Below are 23,571 nucleotides of genomic sequence, written 5' to 3' on the forward strand. Positions count from 1 at the left end.
ACTGTTCCCCAGATTTGTGCCTCAAGACAATCCTGTCTCGGAGGTCTACAGACAATTCCTTTGACTTCATGCTTGGTTTGTGCTCAGACATGCACTGTCAAGTGTGGGACCTTATATAGACAGGTGTGTGCCTTTCCAAATCATGTCCAATCAACTGAATTTACCACAGGTGGACTCCAATTAAGCTGCAGGAACATCTCAAGGATGATCAGTGGAAACAGGATGCACCTGAGCTCAATTTTGAGCTTCATGGCAAAGGCTGTGAATACTTATGTACATATGATTATTATTTTTTAATGAATTTGAAAAAACCTGAAAAAACTTTTTCACGTTGTCATTATGGGGTATTGTGTGTAGAATTTTGAGGGGAAAAAATGAATTTATTCCATTGTGGAATAAGGCTGTAGCATACCAAAATGTTGAAAAAGTGAAGCACTGTGAATACTTTCCGGATGCAGTGTACATCCAATTAAAATGTAGTATAACCCTGGGTCACCTCAAAGCGTCATGTCACAATTGTTACACACTGCTCCTCTGCTGCTTGCCTCAAAAGAAAATCACAGAAATAACCCCAAGTGTGGTAGTAAAACTGTATCTCACAGACAAAACTTTCTTTATCTGTCACATCACGGGACACATAAACATCATAACAGCTTTATTTATTAAATCCGTTAATCCCTATTCAATGTCTAGCTCACATATACACACACCTCACTGGTAAATTAAATCATTTGCAAGTATAGAACACAGGGCCTGAAATCAAATGTGAGGCTTACTCCAGTAAAGTGTCAGACATTGGGGCTAATTCTGACCTGTTTGCTCGCTAGGTTTTTTTCCAGTCCTGTGTTCGCATAGTCGCCGCCCATAGGGGAGTGTATTTTCGCTTTGCACGTGTGCGAACGCATGTGTAGCAGAGCTGTACAAACAGATCTTGTGCAGTCTCTGAGCATCCCAGGACTTACACAGCCGCTGCGAACACTTCAGCCTGTCCGGGACCGGATTTGACGTCAGGAACCCTCCGTGCAAACGCATGGAGACGCCTGCGTTTTTTCCAAACACTCCCAGAAAACGGTCAGTTGACACCCACCAACGCCTTCTTCCTGTCAATCTCCTTGCAAATGCCTGTGCGAAAGGATCCTTCGCACAAACCCAACGCCGAGTACCCATGCGACGCGCCTTTGCATTGCATACGCATGCGCAGTTAGACCTAATCGCCCGCTGTACGAAAATGCAGCCTAGCGATCAGGTCTGAATTAGGCCTATTGTGCGCCAGAATATTGGCATCCCAGCTGAAAGAGGTCACCAGCCAGCTGACATGTTAGCATGCATTGCTTTACACATACGTGGATTAAAGCTCCCCTTTGAATATGAAAGATTATAGTACCGTTTATATTACACAGATTTTACATTAAGCAATCATAGTACTCCTTCTGTCCCTCACAGCTTCCATCTGCTATTCTTCGCTCCCCCTTTCTTTGCCCCTGCAGCCCTCTCTCCTCCATCTGTAGTTCTCTCTTCCAGCTCTCCCCCCATAGTTCTCTATTACCCTCTTCCTCCAAACCTCCTCCGCCTTCCCCCTTCCTGCAGAACACAGGCTACTTGTATGAGAACCAGATGGAAATGAGATTCCAAGCTACAGTGTGGGTGCCCCAACCCTGCAGTATCCCGGTCACGCATTCTCTGGGTGGCATCTTGTAGACTTTATACATTCAGTAATTGGGCAGCAAGAATTACATGTAATACATGGGCAGAACTGGTTGGACATGTACATTCTTAAAGCCCTTTTCTCGACAGACTAATGTAAAGTTTTATGTTGGGGATCTGTGATACTTTTGTCCCAATTAATTTACTGATGTTCTTCTAACGAGAAATCTAGGGTTTTTTTTATTTTACAATTTTGACTAGAATTCAGCAGTAAAGAGACGGCTATACTATGGCACCAACCACATATACCTGAAAGGTTGGAGATCACGATTCATTTTGACATTTGCCTAATTCGTCACTGTTTAAACATCTGCAGCATGTAACGTTCCCTCTCTACAGCTCCTAACACACACTGGGGCAGATGTATTAACCTGGAGAAGGCATAAGGAAGTGATAAACCAGTGATAGGTGCAAGGTGATAAAGACACCAGCCAATCAGATCCAATATGTAAATTAACAGTTAGGATCTGATTGGCTGCTGCCTTTATCACCTTGCACATATCACTGGTTTATCACTTCCTTATGCCTTCTCCAGGTTAATACATATGCCCCACTGTCTTTGATGTGATCTGCCTTCCAGAATACACTTAGATCACTGTTTCAAGGTTGTGAGAGGGTAAAAATCAAACCAATGACTGGCGTACCTCATATTTTTCTGGTATAAAGTCACAGGGCGGCATTCTTGGTGGATCATTGCTCGACAAATATCTGCAAGAAACTATCGTCCATAATCAGTTTTAAATAAACAGTTAATAAAAATTTTGCACAGCATGTACAGAGCTTGTTCTCCGAGAGCCTGACCCACCCGAACATTGCAATCCGATCCAGAATCTGAGTACGGCTTGTGTTTTCCTGCTAACTCGGATCCCAAATCAAGGCAAAACGTCATCAATCCGCTGTCGGATTCCCGCAGGATTCTATCTAAGGTCCCCGATGATTGCGCCATTTTACTCCAGCTGTGGAGCTTGTATTGAATGGGCGTGCCCGTGCGGTGTCCGTCCAGGGGTGCTCTGTTGCCCAGTTTTGACCATCATCGTCCTGGAGCTGCTAAAGGGGTTCCTGTATCTTCCAGCGGTGCTGTGTTCCATCATGGGGCTGGGGCTACTGTGTCCTCCAGGGGTACTCTCTCTGGGTGTGGTATTGAAGGTCAACCACACTTTGGTCGACAGTGACCACTATTGGTTGACAGTAACTAAGTCAACAGGAATTCTATGTCGACAGGGTCTCTAGGTCGGCATGGTCCAGGTCGACAGGTCAAAAGGTCGACATGAGTTTTTAAATCTTCTTTGTTGTCGTTTTTGCCATACAGTGACTGAGAACCCCAATTAGTGCACCGTGTCCCCTCGCATGGCGAGCGAACTTCGGGCAAGGTGCCTCACTCCACTACTGCTAGACACAGGTTACCGTTCCCAATTGTAGTCCACATGGATCGTAAAGTATGAAACAGTTAAAAAAAAAGGATTTTTTTTAAAAAAAACCTCATGTCGACCTTTTGACTGGTCGACCTTTTGACCTAGAACATGTCGACCTAGAGACAATATCGACCTAGTTACTGTCAACCAATAGTGGTCGACCTAGAGACCGGATACCTCTCTCTATCCATAAAGGGGCTGCTGTATAATCATATACATATTGTGAGTGACACTGTAGGTGGTCTGTGCTTTGTTGTACATAAAGGGGTCCTCTGCCAATCTAGTTATAAAGGCTACATATAAGATTCAATTATATATATATACATATATATATATATATATATATAAAAGGGGAATAGAGCTATCAGCGACCGGTTGTGTCAGGTCTTTAGCAAGGAAATATTGAGGTAATAGAGAATAGGTTAAAATGTGGATCAGATAGCAAGTAAAGCAAGCAAGTAAAATTATAACATACATAGTAACATAGTATCTAAGGATGAAAAAAGACAATTGTCCATCGAGTTCAACCTATTTGTGGTCTCCTATGCACGATTATTTTGTATAAAATTTTGACTGATGCTGATGTCTGCCATTACGTTTTTTATCCCTCTTTTTTATAATAACCATAGTGCGTGACTATGCCCCGTAACCCTGGATATCCTTATCCATTAGGAAATTATCTAACCCATTCTTAAAGGTGTTGACTGAGTCGGCCATTACAACTCCCTCAGGCAGGGAATTCCAAACACGTATCGTCCTTACCGTAAAAAAGCCTTTACGCTGTATTGTGCGGAATCTCCTCTCCTCTAACCTAAACGAGTGTCCACGAGTTCTCTGTGTTGATCTAACCAAAAACAGGTCCTTCGCAAGATCTGTATATTGTCCCCTTATATATTTGTAAATGTTGATCATGTCCCCTCTTAATCTCCTCTTTTCCAGTGTAAACATGCCTAGTCTTTCAAGCCTTTCCTCGTATTTCAGCGTCTCCATACCCTTAATTAGTTTGGTCGCCCGCCTTTGAACCTTTTCTAGCTCCAGGATATCCTTTTTGTAGTAAGGTGCCCAGAATTGTACACAGTATTCAAGGTGTGGCCTCACAAGTGATTTATATAACGGGAGTATAATACTCTCGTCCCTAGCATCAATTCACAACATATTTTATTTAAATAAAAGTTGGACATATAAAAATGGGAGGACAAAGATTTTACATGTAGACATTTAAAAAGATGCATATTCTGTAAATACGGTATGTACATAAAAATGTAAAAATTAAAACAAAATTATGAAATTTATAAAAAGTTTTAAGAAGCAGCAACAACATAAAAAGCAATCTGGAGGTAGCTTATCTGTAATGCAGGAGGTCAATAGGGAATGTCCAATGCGTTTCGTCTATGCAGACTTTATCAAGGAGTTACATATATATATATATATATAGTGATGTGTAAACCGTTGTCTTGCCAACAGCCGCTGCGGGGCGCCGCCGGGCTGCGTGGTGACGTGACTTCCTGCGTGGAGACTTCCTGTGATGAGTGGGAGCCGGAGCCGAAAGTTCGGGACCCGGAGCCGCGGGCGGCGCCTTCGCCCCGGAGGCTGGCGTTTCTTGGAGGGGTGAGTCATTTAAAGGTTGTCACATGTATTGTCACTGTTGTAGTGTGTTTTCCTGAAGATGGGGCTTGACCCCCGAAACGTTGAAATAAAGCACTGGACGTTTTCACCATTTATCCAGTCTCTGAGTGCCGCCTGATTGTGGAGGATATAGAAGGGTACCCATTCCCTGAGGAGGGCACCGGAGCCAGTACCCAGTGGGAGAGGAGAGTGCCGGACCAGTGTGAGGAGTATATATATATATATATATATATATATATATATATATATATATACAATAGTGAGCGAGCGCCCCAATGTCATGGGTATAACCAGTTTTACATTCATTGGTAGGCAAACACTTCAAGTTCAATATAACTCCTTAGTGTCCATTCAGACGGATACTATGGGCCAAATGCAATAGCGTGAGAGTTTCAGAAAGTGAGAGATTTGGAAAGGTTTTTCAGGGTTTTTTAAAGTGGCAATCATTTACACTGCAAAACCAGGTTGTTATTGCAGTGTAAATGATTGCCACTTTAAAAAAAAAACCTGCAAAACCTTACCAAATCTCTTACTTTTTGAAACTCTCACTCTATTACATTTGGCCCCATATGTTCCAATATCATACATTTATTAAGAGTCCATTTTGCATAAAATCATACACATAAGAAATGTGATAACACAGTGTCCATATTTTGACAGAAAATTCCTTCTCCCGACTTCTTGCTAGGAAGATCACGGATCACAATTGTAAGAAAATCCAACGCATTTTGTCTCTTGGCAAGACTTCATCAGGGGTATATCTTCAGATGTGAATGAACTGAACATCAATTACGTGTGCACTATGAACACTTTGAGATGGTTAATAAGACATAAAGGGGTCTATTTACTAAGCCTTGAATGGAGATAAAGTGGACGGGAAAAAAAGTACCAGCCAATCAGTGTGTAACTGCCATGTCACAGGCTGGGTTTGAAAAATTACAGTTAGGAGCCGATTGACTGGTACTTTATCTCCATCTACGTTATTTCATCCAAGGCTTAGTAAATAGACCCCCAAATTCTTTATCCAAATAAAAAAAAAAACCCTGACTTTTCAAATTAGTAAGTGAACCGCAGCATTATTATTTCTGACTCATACATGTATTGCGTGTCAGTGTAGGTGAAAATAAACTGCAGTGTTAGATTACTGTTTCTGATTTATACATGTATTGTGTGACACTGTAGGTGAAATTAAACCACAGTGTTAGATTACTATTTCTGACTCATACGCGTATTTGTGTGACACTGTAAGTGAAATGAAACCGCGGTGTTAGATTACCATTTCTGACTCATACACGTATTGTGTGACACTGTAGGTGAAATTAAACCGCAGTGTAATATATATTGACTCATACACGTATTGTGTGACACTGGATTCTGATACAGAAGATAGACATTAAAAAGATAGACAGGCATTAGGTCGACAGTACAAGGTTGAAAGTCAAAAGGTCGACAGGGTCAAAAGGTCGACTGGGTTAAATGGTCGACAGGGTCAAAAGGTTGACACAAAAAAATGGGTGTTTTGTGTTTTTAAACATTTTTTATACCAATTTTTTGAAAAGCATCCCCTCGTGGGCTCACTCAGTTTGAGCGCAGTTGCTCGCTCACCTCTGCTTTGCTTGCCACAAGGTTACAAATGGTGATAGTTTGTGACATGGATAGAAAATTTTATGAAATGTGTCCCCTTGCGGGCTCGATTTGCGAGCCATGCTTCGGGCTCTGCTCCGCTTCGCTCGCCACAAGGTTGCTAAAGGTAATAGTTTGTGACATGGATAGTAAATGCAGCAAAAGTTGTAAAAAAACGTGTTGACCTTTTGACCCATCAACCTTTTGACTGTCGACCTATTGACACTGTCAGCCTTTTGACTGTCGGCCTTATGAACCTGTAGACCTTTTGACTGTCGACCATTCGACCCTGTTGATCTTTCGATTGTCGACCTCTTGACCCTGTCGACCTAATGCATGTCGACCATTAGTGGTCAACTTATTGACTGAAGACCTTTTTAGTGTAGATCTATAGACCGGATACCGTAACACTGTAGGTGGTAAAAAAATTTAACAAATTGTGGTGTGTTTTGGTTTTGGTTTTGGTTACCGATACTGCGCTTCTGTATTAATACCTAATTTCTTGTAATATTATCTAGAAAGTTCTCTTTTATAAAAATGTGTTCGCCAATCCCCTGAAGTTGGTCCTTTGCCAGAGTGGACCTATTGGAACAGAGATAAAATGGTGTATCTTCGGGGGCGCCAAGGTTTTTTACTATTAATAATTGGTATCAACCTAATCTTTCACGTGGTAGACAGTGTGGCCTACAGTGGGTAACCTCTACACAATGTATTACTCAATACAACCCAATAAATCTATTCAAAGCACAAATGAAATGCAGAATTTTGATTTATTAAAACTAGTGATGAGCGGGTTCGGTTCCTCGGGATCCGAACCCCCCCGAACTTCACCCATTTTACACGGTTCCGAGCCAGACTTGAATGTTCCCGCCTTGCTCGGTTAACCCAAGCGCGCCCGAACGTCATCATCCCGCTGTCGGATTCTCGCGAGATTCGTATTTTATATAAGGAGCCGCGCGTCGCCGCCATTTTCACTCGTGCTTTGGAGATTATAGCAAGAGGACGTGGCTGCGTTCTCTCAGTTTCTGTGTTCAGTGTGCTGCAAATATCTGTGCTCAGTGTGCTGCAAAAATCTGTGCTCAGTGTGCTTGCAAATATCTGTGCTCAGTGTGCTGAAAATATCTACGTTCTCTCCCTGAAAAACGCTCCATATCTGTGCTGCATTGTAGTATATAGTAGGAGGACAGTGCAGAATTTTGCTGTGACCACCAGTATATATATAGCAGTACGGTACAGTAGTCCACTGCTCTACCTCTGTGTCGTCAAGTATACTATGCATCCATACCTGTGCTGCATTTTAGTTGTGCGCAGTATATAGTAGGAGGACAGTGCAGAATTTTGCTGTGACCACCAGTATATATATAGCAGTACGTACAGTAGTCCATTGCTCTACCTCTGTGTCGTCAAGTATACTATGCATCCATACCTGTGCTGCATTTTAGTTGTGCGCAGTATATAGTAGGAGGACAGTGCATAATTTTGCTGTGACCACCAGTATATATATAGCAGTACGGTACAGTAGTCCATTGCTCTACCTCTGTGTCATCAAGTCTACTATGCATCCATACCTGTGCTGCATTTTAGTTGTGCGCAGTATATAGTAGGAGGACAGTGCAGAATTTTGCTGTGACCACCAGTATATATATAGCAGTACGGTACAGTAGTCCACTGCTCTACCTCTGTGTCGTCAAGTATACTACAAAAGTTCAGTAAAATGACCCAAAAATCAAAATAAAAAGCGTCTGATGAGAAGCGTAAACTTGCCAATATGCCATTTACGACACGGAGTGGCAAGGAACGGTTGAGGCCCTGGCCTATGTTTATGGCAAGTGGTTCAGATTCACATGAAGATGGAAGCACTCATCCTCTCGCTAGAAAACTGCAGTGCCACTCCTAGATGGGCCAGGTGTTTGTGTCGGCCACTTGGGTCTCTTAGCTTAGTCAGACAGCTACCTCATTGCACCTCTTTTTTTCTTTGCATCATGTGCTGTTTGGGGACTATTTTTTAAATCTGCCATCCTGTCTGACACTGCAGTGCCACTCCTAGATGGGCCAGGTGTTTGTGTCGGCCACTTGGGTCGCTTAGCTTAGTCACACAGCTACCTCATTGCAGCTCTTTTTTTCTTTGCATCATGTGCTGTTGGGGACTATTTTTTTAAATCTGCCATCCTGTCTGACACTGCAGTGCCACGCCTAGATGTGCCAGGTATTTGTGTCGGCCACTTGGGTCGCTTAGCTTAGTCACACAGCTACCTCATTGCAGCTCTTTTTTTCTTTGCATCATGTGCTGTTTGGGGACAATTTTTTAAATCTGCCATCCTGTCTGACACTGCAGTGCCACTCCTAGATGGGCCAGGTGTTTGTGTCGGCCACTTGGGTCGCTTAGCTTAGCCATCCAGCGACCAATTTTTTAAATCTGCCATCCTGTCTGACACTGCAGTGCCACTCCTAGATGGGCCAGGTGTTTGTGTCGGCCACTTGGGTCGCTTAGCTTAGCCATCCAGCGACCTCGGTGCAAATTTTAGGACTAAAAATAATATTGGCCCTCATTCCGAGTCGTTCGCTCGGTAATTTTCATCGCATCGCAGTGAAATTCCGCTTAGTACGCATGCGCAATATTCGCACTGCGACTGCGCCAAGTAATTTTACAATGAAGATAGTATTTTTACTCACGGCTTTTTCTTCGCTCCGGCGAACGTAGTGTGATTGACAGGAAATGGGTGTTACTGAGCGGAAACACGGCGTTTTAGGGGCGTGTGGATAAAAACGCTACCGTTTCCGGAAAAAACGCAGGAGTGGCCGGAGAAACGGGGGAGTGTCTGGGCGAACGCTCGGTGTGTTTATGACGTCAAACCAGGAACGACAAGCACTGAACTGATCGCAGATGCCGAGTAAGTCTGAAGCTACTCTGAAACTGCTAAGTAGTTTGTAATCGCAATATTGCGAATACATCGGTCGCAATTTTAAGAAGCTAAGATACACTCCCAGTAGGCGTAGGCTTAGCGTGAGCAACTCTGCTAAATTCGCCTTGCGAGCGATCAACTCGGAATGAGGGCCCTTGTGAGGTGTTCAGAATAGACGGGAAATTATGGTTATTGAGGTTAATAATACTATGGGATCAAAATGACCCCCAAATTCTATAATTTAAGCTGTTTTTGAGGGGTTTTTGTAAAAAAACCACCCGAATACAAAACACACCCGAATCCGACAAAAAAATTTCAGGGAGGTTTTGCCAAAACGCGTCCAAATCCAAAACACGGCCGCGGAACCGAATCCAAAACCAAAACACAAAACCCGAAAAATTTCCGGTGCACATGACATCACTAATTAAAGCATTATTTAAAAACCACTGTAGTAATAAAAAAGTACATTACATTTTTCAAATGTTTTCACATTTGTACAATAAATATATTATTAATTTTGGACGATAGGTACCGTAAAATATCCTCTATAACAAATTCATATTAAAGTCAAGGCTGAAAGTTGTCACTCTTCATGGCTGCAAAATTTGGGGCTTCATCTAATTATTTGTCGATTGGTGCTAGTAACCCTTCGTGATAGTTTTACTGCTATTGTATCTGCTACAGTATAATGGCATTTGCTGACTTTGGGGGTTATTCGGAGTTGTTAGCAAACCAAAAAAGCACACTAATGGGCAAAACCATGCTGCACTGCATGTGGGGCAGATGTAACGTGCAGAGAGAGTTAGATTTTTTATTTTTTATTTTTTTTTGGGGGGGGGGGGGGGTGTTCAAACAGAAATCTAAAGTGCAATGCAAAAATAAAGCAGCCTGTATTTACCTTGTACAGAAACAGTATAACCCACCCAAATCTAAATCTCTCTGCAAATGTTATATCTGCCCCACCTGCAGTGCAACATGGTTTTGCCCAATTGCTAACAACTCTGAATAACCCCCTTAGGCATGCTTGTGAGTAAATGATAGCGGCTGTGCAACTACAAAGGTTGAATATACACTAGCTACCTGTCACCCCTGCCTCCCCAGTCACCCACTATCTTCCTGTCACCCCTGACTCCCCAGTCACCCACTATCTCCTTGTCACCCCTGACTCCCCAGTCACCCACTATCTACCTGTCATCCCAGCCACCCCAGTCACCCACTATCTCCCTGTCACCCCTGCCTCCCCAGTCACCCACTATCTACTTGTCACCCCTGCCTCCCCAGTCACCCATTATATCCTTGTCACCCCTGACTCCCCAGTCACCTACTATCTACCTGTCACCCCTGCCTCCCCAGTCACTCATTATTTCCCTGTCACCCCTGTTTCCTCAGTCACCAACTATCTCCCTGTCATCCCTACCTCACCGGTAACCACGGCTTGACTGCCCGTCTGGCACTTCTGGCAAATACCAGAAGGGCCGATGGGCCGGTCCTGTCACACAGAGAGCTGGGAAGGCCGCTCACAGTGCAGCCTCTGGCTCTCTGGTCTGGCCGCTCCCCTGCCCGTCTCCATGGAAATAGAGGTGTGCCACGAGTCCACACCCCCTGACTTGCGGCACCCCCCCACTTCAACTGAAAGGAGATACAGGGTATGAAAAGGGATCTATTCGGATCCCTCCGCATCCTCCGGCCCTTGCTGTGCTCATGCATAAACTACGCGTGCACCAACACTGCCCACCAGTGTAAGTTACTTACAAGAGTGTGTCTTTTAGGGATTTCTAAACAGCTGTCCGGCATCTGAGCAATACTGCTCCGGTAAATTGGTATTCGCCACTGGAGGATGTGTCCGACATCCTGTCAGTTGGGATGCTGGTAGTCATGTGATCGACACCAGAATCCCGACACCACCCGGGAGACCAGCACCAAAAACCCGACAGCCAAAGTCCCGAATGTAAGTATTGGGGTTCGGGTTAGGGTTAGGCACTAGGTGGGGGGTGGTTAGCCCTATCCAACACTCACGTGGATTAGCCCTAGCCGCCACCCCCGGAGGGTCAGGGTTAGGGTAGGAATGGGTTAAAATACTTACCCCCTTTGATGTCAGGATCTTCAGTGTCTGGATGCCGGTCATATGATCGCCGGCATCCAGACCACCGGTATTTCATACCGAACCCGCCACTGCAAATTGCAGAGAGTTAGATACATAATTAACAAGGGGGGGGGGGGGGGCTACCAGGGTTTAATAATGAATAGGCGCCTGAAGTATAGCAGACAGGTATGCTACCCCTGCCAAGCTGGATGCGTCTCCTAATATACCGCCAGCTCCGCAGTGTAAGATTCAGAAGCAAATTCCATTCAGCTGAACATAAGGCCCACAGCGCACAATATTCAAATAATGACCTATTGGCGATGGGGGTTAGTACACAAGGACAGTGTCGGACTGGGGCATGAAGGGACCACCGGGGAGTGCAGTTGTAGGGGCCCATTCTTACAGGCTTGGCTAACCATTAGTGCATGGTCTGGGCCCCTTGATAAAGAATATATATAGTAACTACTGCTAGTGCATGTATGATAATGTACCAGATGAATAACAGTAATGCACTGTAGAGAATACGCCATAGTCCTGTGCAGTATAATGTAACATATGCATAATGTATAACTGAGAGGGTGGGGCCCACCGGTGGTTTCCCCTGTGCCCCTATGGGCCTGTAAGAGCCTGCGTGAGGACCAATATTGGAGGTAACGGGGGGTCATTCTGACCTGCTCGCTGCTGTTTTTCGCAGCCGAGCGAACAGGTCTCTACTGCGCATGCGCCGGCGCCGCAGTATGCCGGCGCATGCCAGACGGCCGAAGGCCGTTGCAGGGCTGCGATCGCCTCTGCCTGATTGACAGGCAGAGGCGGTCGCTGGGCGGGAGGAGGTGGAACGGCGGCATTTGGCCGCCGTTTTGTAGGCACAGTCCGGCTAACGCAGGCGTGGCTGGAACGAACGGGGGGCGGGCCGCAGCGGCTGCGTGACATCACACACAGCCGCTGCGAGCCGGGGAGTGAGGAGTAGCTCCCGGCCAGCACGCTAAAGCTGCGCTGGCTGGGAGCTACTCTTCAAGTGCAAAGGCATCGCCGCTGTGTGATGCCTTTGCACTTCTGCAGGGGGAGCCGGCACTGACATGCGTGGCGGACTAGCCCTGTGCTGGGCGTCCCCCCGCATGTCAGTGTGAATAATCGTAGCTGTGCTAAAGTTAGCACAGCTACGATCAACTCGGAATGACCCCCAATATTCCTTCCTCCCTCACATCTGAATAATCTGGAAATTGCAGATCTTCACTCGGAAAAGCTGTTTTGAAGAGAGAAATTATTTATAAAAAAATTGAAAGTAAAAAATACCCCCAATAACTAAAAAAAATAGTCCAAATAAACCAGAAAATAATGTTTCATTCACAGGATACGGTGACTGCTGCAGAACTTCTCTTTACCTTTGTGAATTTTTTGTTGTTGTTGAGAGGTACAAGGTCACAGTAGCTTATATTGTGTTAACCGTTAACAAATACTGTGCAGGTTAATGACTAACCTACATAACTGCATCGCTATGAGGGATTGATGTTTTAGCTGGCAGGATACTTGTAAACGGTCACCCAGGAATGACTGACAGTCTGTACTGCTCCATACATGTAAGGGACGTCCATACCACACCCCCCGTTACCACACTCGGTGTATAGACTATACAGCAAGGAGACCCATTACTATTTAAAACTTGCTATGTTAATATTTATTTTTTTCAACTATAGAATAACTAGGTGATTCATCGCGCCCTGCGGGCGCTCTTCACACCATCGTAAGGGGCTACGCCCCCGTAACCCCTATATAAAGGTTAAGGTGTAGAATAGTAGTTGTCAAATGTATTGTGGTGGACTGTTGGTTTTGATGTTGGTTAAATGTTGTTTGGCAAAAGGGAAATGTGATGGTGAATGGTGTGTAGGGGGTTGTGAGTGTGTGTAGGGTACGATGTAGAGAATTAGGATGGGAATGAAATGTAAATGAAAACGCTTTGTTTAGGTAAAGTATGTGAAGTCATGTTTTACATTTGAAACACTTGATTGAAAACAACATTTTTTGTAAAGTGACGGTCGTCACCCAGGAGCTGTCCTTGTTGGTCAGTTGGTGCAATGTGTAGTTTGACGTGATGTTCGTTGCGAAAGCGTGATAATGCAACGTACAGTTGTCCATGTGAGAAAACTGTTGTTTGAAGAAGAATGCCAACGTGATCAAAAGTTTGTCCTTGAGATTTGTTTATGGTGATTGCGTATGCGGGAATGACGGGAAACTGCCTACGGTGTAGGATAAATGGTAATGTGGTATCATTGACAGCTAAATCAATTCGTGGAATAAATACAACGTCGCCTCTGTTGCACTCTGATAGAATTCTGCACGTTATGAAGTGATGTTCTAGTTTTTCGACAATTAGGCGTGTTCCGTTACATAATCCCTTCAGTGGGTTAAGGTTGCGTAAAAGCATTATAATGACGCCTTTTTTTAAGAGCAGAACATGTGGAGGCATTCCTGACGGTGTTTGGCTGTGGAGAAATTCAATGGGTAAGTTTAAAGTATCGTTTGGATATTCAGTGACAACAGAATCTGCACTGTAATAAATGGTGCCATGTTCTCCTAGTAAATCAATAATCTTGCGGTTAATGTCGAGAGTGTGAGCGTTTGTGGGTGCAATAATGACTCGTTTTGCTAGGTCCTCCTCCGACATATGGCTTGCATTTTTAAAAATGGTTTCTATTAGATCGTCTGTTGTGACCATATGTTGTGGTATTAGAATGGTGGTATTGTCGGTGAAATTGGATATTGGTGGCAGAGTTCCCATACCAACTTGTAGAAGCCATTTATTGTGTTCAACTTGTCCTTCGGTGCGCATGTTGGTAGTAAGAGTGAGATGAGTGAAATGTTTCCACAGGTGACTTGCTTTAATGCAGCATTCTAGAATATCGGTTTGGGTTCCTCGGGCAACAACAGGAAGTGTTTGTCGAAAATCTCCCCCCAAAACGATGATTTTTTTTCCAAATGGTGTGTTGATGTTCATGATGTCACGCAGGAGTGTGTCAATACAGCGTAGTCCATGTTTTGGAAGCATAGTAATTTCGTCAGTTATGATGAGGGTTGATTGACGTAATACATCAGCTTCTGGTGAAGTTAGGCGCAGTGAAGAAACAGAGGTATCAAGAAGTGGGACAGGAAGTTTAAAGCCACTGTGAACAGTGCGTCCTCCTTTGAGTAAGGTAGCTGCAATGCCAGTGGTTGCAAATGGCAATACAATTTGTCCGTTTCCTCGTATGTATGCTATGAGTGTGGTGTACAGGAATGTTTTACCCAGGGCCCATCCAGATAAAAGCAATGGTTGGTAACATGGCTGTTATCCGCTGCCATGATAATTGTGTTGAATGCATGTAACTGCTGATTGTTGAGCATCTCCTATATATTAGCCCAAGTCTGTGACTCTGTGCTAGGCCGTAACGCTTGGTGGAGTCACAGGCCTGTCTGGGGCGGAGCCACCTGCTACTGACCAGTGGCTAGAGCACAGGGAACCAGCATTGGACGGACACTCCACTGAGCACGGTACCACACACCCTTCCCTTGCTTTCCCCACCACAAACAGACACTAACCCACTACACGCACTCTCCGCTAACCCCCCTCCCTAGCTCCCACCTGCAGCTTCTCATCGGCCGCAGCACGGGACACACCCGCACCCCCCACCCCGACCCAACACACGCAGCCTCCACTTACCCCCCTTCCCAGCTCTCACCTCTAACATGAAGCAGGAGACGGCACCCGCAACTACCAGCGCTGCCGGACTCCAACACCCTCCTCCACTATCTCTGCTCCCGCCACACGCAAACCCCATGCACCCAGAGCCGCAGCACGGGACACACCCGCACCACCCACCCCGACCCAACACACGCAGCCTCCACTTACTTAAAGTGTTTGGGAGGCACCTATCCTGGTGCCTCCCTGTCAGATAGGGGAACGCATGGGGAGCGGGGGACGGCCGCGGCCGGGTACTAGCAATGCCCATTAAAACCCCATTGAAAAATCACACAGGGACGTGCTTTCAACCTATGAAAGCACGTCCCCTGTCAGTCAGGCCACAGGGATTGCCCAGCGGATCCGTCACTGGATCCGCTGTCAATCACTGTTGTGGGTGCGGCGGAGGTGCGACGGTCGGCGTGGGTGCTGGCGCCGTGGGTGCGCTCGGCGTGGGTGCGGACAGCGGGGGTACGGATGCCAGGGGTGCGACCGACGGGGCTGCGGGCGGCGTGGTTGCGGGGGTGCGGGCGGCGTCAGTGCGGCCGCAGGTGCAGAGTTGGAGCAGCGGAGCGGTAACCCATTTTAAAAATGGCGCCTCCCCGTCATTTTTGAAATTGAGGATGGCCGCCGCGTCATCGCTCTGCCCCCTCTGGCTGACTTATATAAGTCAGCGCGAGGGAGCGGCTGTCAGTCCGACGGCGGAGGAGGAGCAGAGAAGAGCTCATGACGGTTGAAGACGACGGAAGTCCTGGATGGCCGGTGGCTATGCAAAAGAGCTTAGCAGCCGCCGCCCACCAGGTGAAGACGCTAGAAGCCCTGGGGAAGGCGGCAGCCATGCAAAAGAGCTTTAAGGCCGCCGCCTCCCAGGTGAAGACTTCAGAGGAAGACGCTGAAAGCCCTGGGGAGGTGGCGCCCCCCCAGGTGAAGACGCCTGAAGCCCTGGGGAAGCGGCGGCCATGCAAAAGAGCTTAAAGGCCGCCGCCCCCAGGTGAAGACCCTGTGCAATAAAACTTATTTTTAAAGACTGTGGTGTTTTTATTTTAATATTTTCTTTACAGGTGGCCACCAGGTGCCAGCAGGCCATTTAGGTCCGGCCATGCTGGCACTTGTGGTTCTCCAAGTGCCAGCATGCTGGGACAGGCTTGCTGGAACCTGTAGGCCACCTGTAAAGAACAATATTACTATTCTTTACAGGCGGACTACAGGTGCCAGCGGGCCCATTATGTCCGGCCATGCTGGCACTTGTGGTTCTCCAAGTGCCAGCATGCTGGGACAGGCTTGCTGGGATCTGTAGCCCACCTGTAAAGAACAATTTTAACAATGAACCCCGCACCCACCGCCACCAGGGGTGCGGGGCATAGCACTGGGCTATCAGCCCAGTGCTGGTTATTGCTCAGAAGGGGGACCCCATGTTTATTTTTTGGGGTCACCACTTCCGAAGAATTCCAGCCCTGGGCTGACTAGCTTCGGGGGGGGGGGGTAGATTAATGCTATGGCAGGGGGACCCCATACCGAGTGTCTCCCCTGCTATAGCATACCCCTCCCTGGCTGGTTCTGCCTGGTGCTGGTTTTATGAATAAAGGGGGGGCCTACGCTTTTTAAAATTTTCCATCCCCTCTATGGGAGGGGGGGGGGGGATGTTAGCTGCTTGTGCCTCCCCAGCCACTGACCTCACCTCACCCCACTGCTCTCCAGCAACCTCCTCCACTATCTCTGCTGCCGCCACACGCAAACCCCAAGCACCCACACCCGCAGCACGGGACACACCCGCACCACCCACCCCGACCCAACACACGCAGCCTCCACTTACTCCCCTCCCCAGCTCTCACCTCTAACATGAAGCAGGAGACGGCACCCGCAACTACCAGCGCTGCCGGACTCCAACACCCTCCCTCTCCAGCAACCTCCTCCACTATCTCTGCTGCCGCCACACGCAACCCCATGCACCCCCAACCCCAACACACCACACCCACACTCCACTAACCCCCCTACACACCTCCCACCTGCAGCTTCTCATCACCCGCAGCACGGGAGCAGCCCGCAACCCCCACCCCACTACCAACACACCTACCCTCCCCTAAACCCCCTCCCCAGCTCAAACCTCCAGCCCCTGTACGGGAGCAGCCCCCACACCCAACATCCACCCTGCACTAACCCTCCTCCACACCTCCCACCTCTCACACGCACCCCCCACCCCGACCCACCACATCCATCCTCCACTAACCCCCCTCCCCAGCTTCCACCTCCAGCCTGTCATAACCCGCAGCACGGGGGCAGCATGCACACCCCAAATCCACCCACTCACCACATCCAGCCTCTGCTACCCACCCTCCCCAGCTCCCACCTCTAGCCTCTCATGACCCAGCGCAAGAGGCCCCACCGCACCCCACAACCCCAATCCACCTCATCCACCCTCTCATCTGCCGCAGCACGCAAACAGCCTGCACCCCCCACACCGATCCACAATATGTAGCCTCCAATAACCCCCCTCCCCAGTTGCCCACTCTCACATGCACCCCCAACACCAATCTACCACATCCAGCCTACAATAACCCCCCTCCCCAGCTACCTCCTACTGCCTCTCAACACCCCCAGTACGGGAGCCACCCGCAACTCAAACCACCACACCCACGCTGTCTATGCCCAACGCACTTTAACCACTTTTCAACACACATATTCTACAAACCATGACCTATTTCTTCTACTATTGCACACATCTTTACCCTCCAGAATCAGGAGTTTTCTACACATGCCAATGGAAATCCTTGCCTTTGCAAACCACAGCTAACACAATTTTAATACTCTATCCTCTACAATATACCCTCTTCCCTAACAACAGTCTACTGTCCACCCTTGCTACACTCCTCACCACACTGCATGTAACTAACATAATGCTACCATACGGAGTACCCCTGTATTTACACTATCCTACAGAAAACGAGTATCCCTTCACTAACACCCTGCCTTTCTATTACATAGATATTGTAAACACATGAACACTCTACATAAACTATCTACCCAACCCTTTTCACTCTTTACACTGTAAAGCCAACCAAAATAAATATCCACTCCTTCACTTTCCCCTCAACTATACAAAAAGCATTACACCCTACGCTACCCTATTTACTTCCCAACAAACTGTGTGTCTATATCCTCTTCCAAATGCACTCACAATACCTATCCTCTTACATCTCCATCATTTCTATATAGCGTTCCACACCAACTTCTTTGTATTTTACACCCTCACTATTCTTTACTACCAGCTCATTTTACTATCTATATATTCCACATTAACCCTTCTTCCAACCATTACATAAATACACTTTCCATACATTTGCCTCTCCTTCACCGAACTTACTCAACTCAAATAACTATCAACAGTAACCCTTTTTATGTACACTACACTAGATTGCTATGAATTTGGATGAGGATCCCGTCTTACGAAAAAAATGCAAAAACAAAGAGCGCCAAGCAAGATGGCGAGCCAAACAAAGCCAAGCCTCGCAAGCCACATTTTCTGCAACGACGCCAGTACCTCCCCAAACACATAATGTCCAAAACATCCAACAAGCAACAACGCGCAGAAAAGCCAAAGCTGCATCTCAAAAAGCCAGACTCCTAAAACAGACATTGGAGACAACCAAACTAAAAAAAAAAAAACCATGCAGACTCTCAACGCCTTCGCCGTCACAACCAAACATATACACAGGGTCAGTCACGGAGAACTAAAAATGCACTCAATCACAAACGTAGACTCCAAGAAGAAACACTGGAACAATCCACAGTACGCCGCAATGCACATGCTAATTCTCAGCAGCGGAGCCTTGTTAGGCAATCTGTTAGCAAAACTAAAGCAAGACGTTTAGCAGATGCAGAACACCATCTCACAATTCGCCAGCAAAACACACACATTCTACATAATGTGGACATACCTTTACAAGACCATCAAGTCACCACACACACTTGCGGACCATTCAACATCATGTGCCAGTTCTGTGGATCTCGAAATTTTCTAGCAGAGCGTCCATCCGATTTTAAATTCACAAGCTGCTGCCGCAAAGGCAAAATTCAGTTGCCAAAACCACAAGACATAAATGGAGTGCATTTACACTATCCACAGTTTCTATGCAACTTACTATCGGACACAACTGACCCCAACCACAATCATTTCCGTGACAATATCCGATCTTATAACTGTGCTGTTTCCTTTGCATCAATGGGAGCAAAAATTGTTAGTTTACAAGGAAAAGGCCCTTACGTGTTCAAAGTACACGGACAGACATATCATCGCACTTCCCACCTACAGCCTGTTAATAATCATACACCACAATTTGCACAACTATACGTTATGGACAGCACACAAGCAGCCAACTTTCGGGAGGAACATGTCGCCAATGATGACTGTCGGCCCAACATCATGGACACCATTGACCGTTTTTTCCGCACACACAATCGCCTTGCTCATAGCTATCAGCTTATTCGGAACATTCATAAACAACAGGTCCAACTTGCTGCTGAAACAGGACAACAGGTTCCAGTCGTTAGCATGGCCCTCAGACGGGATCGCCACTCAGATTACAGATGCCAGTGGCGCACCCAGGGGGGGTTTCCGAGTACCCAGAAACCCCCCTCCACTAAAAAAAAATAATATATATATATATATTTTTTTTAGCTGCATGAGTATTATTAATGACTGTCTAGCGTCCTCTGCAGCCTGCTGTCTTCCTGGTGGCACTTGCAAGTGCAATAAAAGTTTACTTTATTTTAATTATAGTACATATATATCCATGTGCATACATATATACACATGTATATACATACATACATACATACATACATATAAACACACACACACACACACACACACACACACACACACACACACACACACACACACACACACACATGATAGATAGATATATATATATATATATATATAAAAATGTGTATATATATGTGTACTGTATGTGTGTGTGTACATATATATATATATATATATTAGAGATGAGCGGGTTCGGTTTCTCTGAAACCGAACCCGCACGAACTTCATGGTTTTTTCACGGGTCCGAGCAGACTCGGATCCTCCCGCCTTGCTCGGTTAACCCGAGCGCGCCCGAACGTCATCATGACGCTGTCGGATTCTCGCGAGACTCGGATTCTATATAAGGAGCCGCGCGTCGCCGCCATTTTCACACGTGCATTGAGATTGATAGGGAGAGGACGTGGCTGGCGTCCTCTCCATTAGAAATTAGATAAGAAGAGAGAGAGAGATTGTGCAGAGTCAGACAGAGTTTACCACAGTGACCAGTGCAGTTGTTGTTAGTTAACTTTTATTTATTTTAATATATATCCGTTCTCTGCTATATCCGTTCTCTGCCTGAAAAAAAACGATACACAGCAGCAGCCAGTCACACAGTGTGACTCAGTCTGTGTGCACTCAGCTCAGCCCAGTGTGCTGCACATCAATGTATAAAAGGCAAAGCTTATAATAATTGTGGGGGAGACTGGGGAGCACTGCAGGTTGTTATAGCAGGAGCCCCCAGGAGTACATAATATTATATTAATTTAAAATTAAACAGTGCACACTTTTGCTGCAGGAGTGCCACTGCCAGTGTGACTAGTGGTGACCAGTGCCTGACCACCAGTATAGTAGTATATTGTTGTATGTATTGTATACTATCTCTTTATCAACCAGTCTATATTAGCAGCAGACACAGTACAGTGCGGTAGTTCACGGCTGTGGCTACCTCTGTGTCGGCAGTCGGAACTCGGCAGGCAGTCCGTCCATCCATAATTGTATTACAATATATACCACCTAACCGTGGTATTTTTTTTTCTTTCTTTATACCGTCATAGTGTCATACTAGTTGTTACGAGTATACTACTATCTCTTTATCAACCAGTGTACAGTGCGGTAGTTCACGGCTGTGGCTACCTCTGTGTCGGCAGTCGGCAGGCAGTCCGTCCATCCATAATTGTATTATTATTATAATATATACCACCTAACCGTGGTTTTTTTTCCATTCTTTATACCGTCGTCATAGTGTCATACTAGTTGTTACGAGTATACTACTATCTCTTTATCAACCAGTGTACAGTGCGGTAGTTCACGGCTGTGGCTACCTCTGTGTCGGCAGTCGGCAGGCAGTCCGTCCATCCATAATTGTATTATTATTATAATATATACCACCTAACCGTGGTTTTTTTTCCATTCTTTATACCGTCGTCATAGTGTCATACTAGTTGTTACGAGTATACTACTATCTCTTTATCAACCAGTGTACAGTGCGGTAGTTCACGGCTGTGGCTACCTCTGTGTCGGCAGTCGGCAGGCAGTCCGTCCATCCATAATTGTATTATTATTATAATATATACCACCTAACCGTGGTATTTTTTTTTCTTTCTTTATACCGTCGTCATAGTGTCATACTAGTTGTTACGAGTATACTACTATCTCTTTATCAACCAGTGTACAGTGCGGTAGTTCACGGCTGTGGCTACCTCTGTGTCGGCAGTCGGCAGGCAGTCCGTCCATCCATAATTGTATTATTATTATAATATATACCACCTAACCGTGTTTTTTTTTTCATTCTTTATACCGTCGTCATAGTGTCATACTAGTTGTTACGAGTATACTACTATCTCTTTATCAACCAGTGTACAGTGCGGTAGTTCACGGCTGTGGCTACCTCTGTGTCGGCAGTCGGCAGGCAGTCCGTCCATCCATAATTGTATTATTATTATAATATATACCACCTAACCGTGGGTTTTTTTTCATTCTTTATACCGTCGTCATAGTGTCATACTAGTTGTTACGAGTATACTACTATCTCTTTATCAACCAGTGTACAGTGCGGTAGTTCACGGCTGTGGCTACCTCTGTGTCGGCAGTCGGCAGGCAGTCCGTCCATCCATAATTGTATTATTATTATAATATATACCACCTAACCGTGGTTTTTTTATACCACCTAACCGTGGCAGTCCGTCCATAATTGTATACTAGTAAACTATCCAATCCATCCATCTCCATTGTTTACCTGAGGTGCCTTTTAGTTCTGCCTATAAAATATGGAGAACAAAAAAGTTGAGGTTCCAAAATTAGGGAAAGATCAAGATCCACTTCCACCTCGTGCTGAAGCTGCTGCCACTAGTCATGGCCGAGACGATGAAATGCCAGCAACGTCGTCTGCCAAGGCCGATGCCCAATGTCATAGTACAGAGCATGTCAAATCCAAAACACCAAATATCAGAAAAAAAAGGACTCCAAAACCTAAAATAAAATTGTCGGAGGAGAAGCGTAAACTTGCCAATATGCCATTTACCACACGGAGTGGCAAGGAACGGCTGAGGCCCTGGCCTATGTTCATGGCTAGTGGTTCAGCTTCACATGAGGATGGAAGCACTCAGCCTCTCGCTAGAAAACTGAAAAGACTCAAGCTGGCAAAAGCACCGCAAAGAACTGTGCGTTCTTTGAAATCCCAAATCCACAAGGAGAGTCCAATTGTGTCGTTTGCGATGCCTGACCTTCCCAACACTGGACGTGAAGAGCATGCGCCTTCCACTATTTGCATGCCCCCTGCAAGTGCTGGAAGGAGCACCCGCAGTCCAGTTCCTGATAGTCAGATTGAAGATGTCAGTGTTGAAGTACACCAGGATGAGGAGGATATGGGTGTTGCTGGCGCTGGGGAGGAAATTGACCAGGAGGATTCTGATGGTGAGGTGGTTTGTTTAAGTCAGGCACCCGGGGAGACACCTGTTGTCCGTGGGAGGAATATGGCCGTTGACATGCCAGGTGAAAATACCAAAAAAATCAGCTCTTCGGTGTGGAGGTATTTCACCAGAAATGCGGACAACAGGTGTCAAGCCGTGTGTTCCCTTTGTCAAGCTGTAATAAGTAGGGGTAAGGACGTTAACCACCTCGGAACATCCTCCCTTATACGTCACCTGCAGCGCATTCATAATAAGTCAGTGACAAGTTCAAAAACTTTGGGTGACAGCGGAAGCAGTCCACTGACCAGTAAATCCCTTCCTCTTGTAACCAAGCTCACGCAAACCACCCCACCAACTCCCTCAGTGTCAATTTCCTCCTTCCCCAGGAATGCCAATAGTCCTGCAGGCCATGTCACTGGCAAGTCTGACGAGTCCTTTCCTGCCTGGGATTCCTCCGATGCATCCTTGCGTGTAACGCCTACTGCTGCTGGCGCTGCTGTTGTTGCCGCTGGGAGTCGATGGTCATCCCAGAGGGGAAGTCGTAAGCCCACTTGTACTACTTCCAGTAAGCAATTGACTGTTCAACAGTCCTTTGCGAGGAAGATGAAATATCACAGCAGTCATCCTACTGCAAAGCGGATAACTGAGTCCTTGACAACTATGTTGGTGTTAGACGTGCGTCCGGTATCCGCCGTTAGTTCACAGGGAACTAGACAATTTATTGAGGCAGTGTGCCCCCGTTACCAAATACCATCTAGGTTCCACTTCTCTAGGCAGGCGATACCGAGAATGTAC

At 46.2% G+C, this 23,571-nt stretch overlaps 1 protein-coding gene and 1 long non-coding RNA gene across 3 annotated transcripts in view; one reads left to right on the top strand and one right to left on the bottom strand.

The window, feature by feature from the left end:
• The window catches only part of AGXT2 (alanine--glyoxylate aminotransferase 2), a 131,815-nt gene that overhangs the window by 74,266 nt on the left and 33,978 nt on the right, over positions 1–23,571 (bottom strand). The window contains exon 2 of the mRNA XM_063960767.1: positions 2,349–2,422. Coding sequence (XP_063816837.1) covers positions 2,349–2,422 — 74 coding nt within the window. The remainder of the gene's footprint in view (positions 1–2,348; positions 2,423–23,571) is intronic.
• The window catches only part of LOC135056052 (uncharacterized), a 192,885-nt gene that overhangs the window by 37,259 nt on the left and 132,055 nt on the right, over positions 1–23,571 (top strand). Inside the window, exons 2-3 of one of the 2 annotated variants that reach the window (XR_010243875.1) lie at positions 4,581–4,724; positions 5,403–5,854. This is a non-coding gene — a long non-coding RNA (uncharacterized LOC135056052). Of the gene's footprint in view, positions 1–4,580; positions 4,725–5,402; positions 5,855–23,571 lie in introns of those variants that run through there. The other variant, XR_010243874.1, reaches the window with a different exon arrangement.

This window comes from Pseudophryne corroboree, chromosome 1, assembly GCF_028390025.1.
Source record: "Pseudophryne corroboree isolate aPseCor3 chromosome 1, aPseCor3.hap2, whole genome shotgun sequence".
Classification (NCBI taxonomy): domain Eukaryota; kingdom Metazoa; phylum Chordata; class Amphibia; order Anura; family Myobatrachidae; genus Pseudophryne; species Pseudophryne corroboree.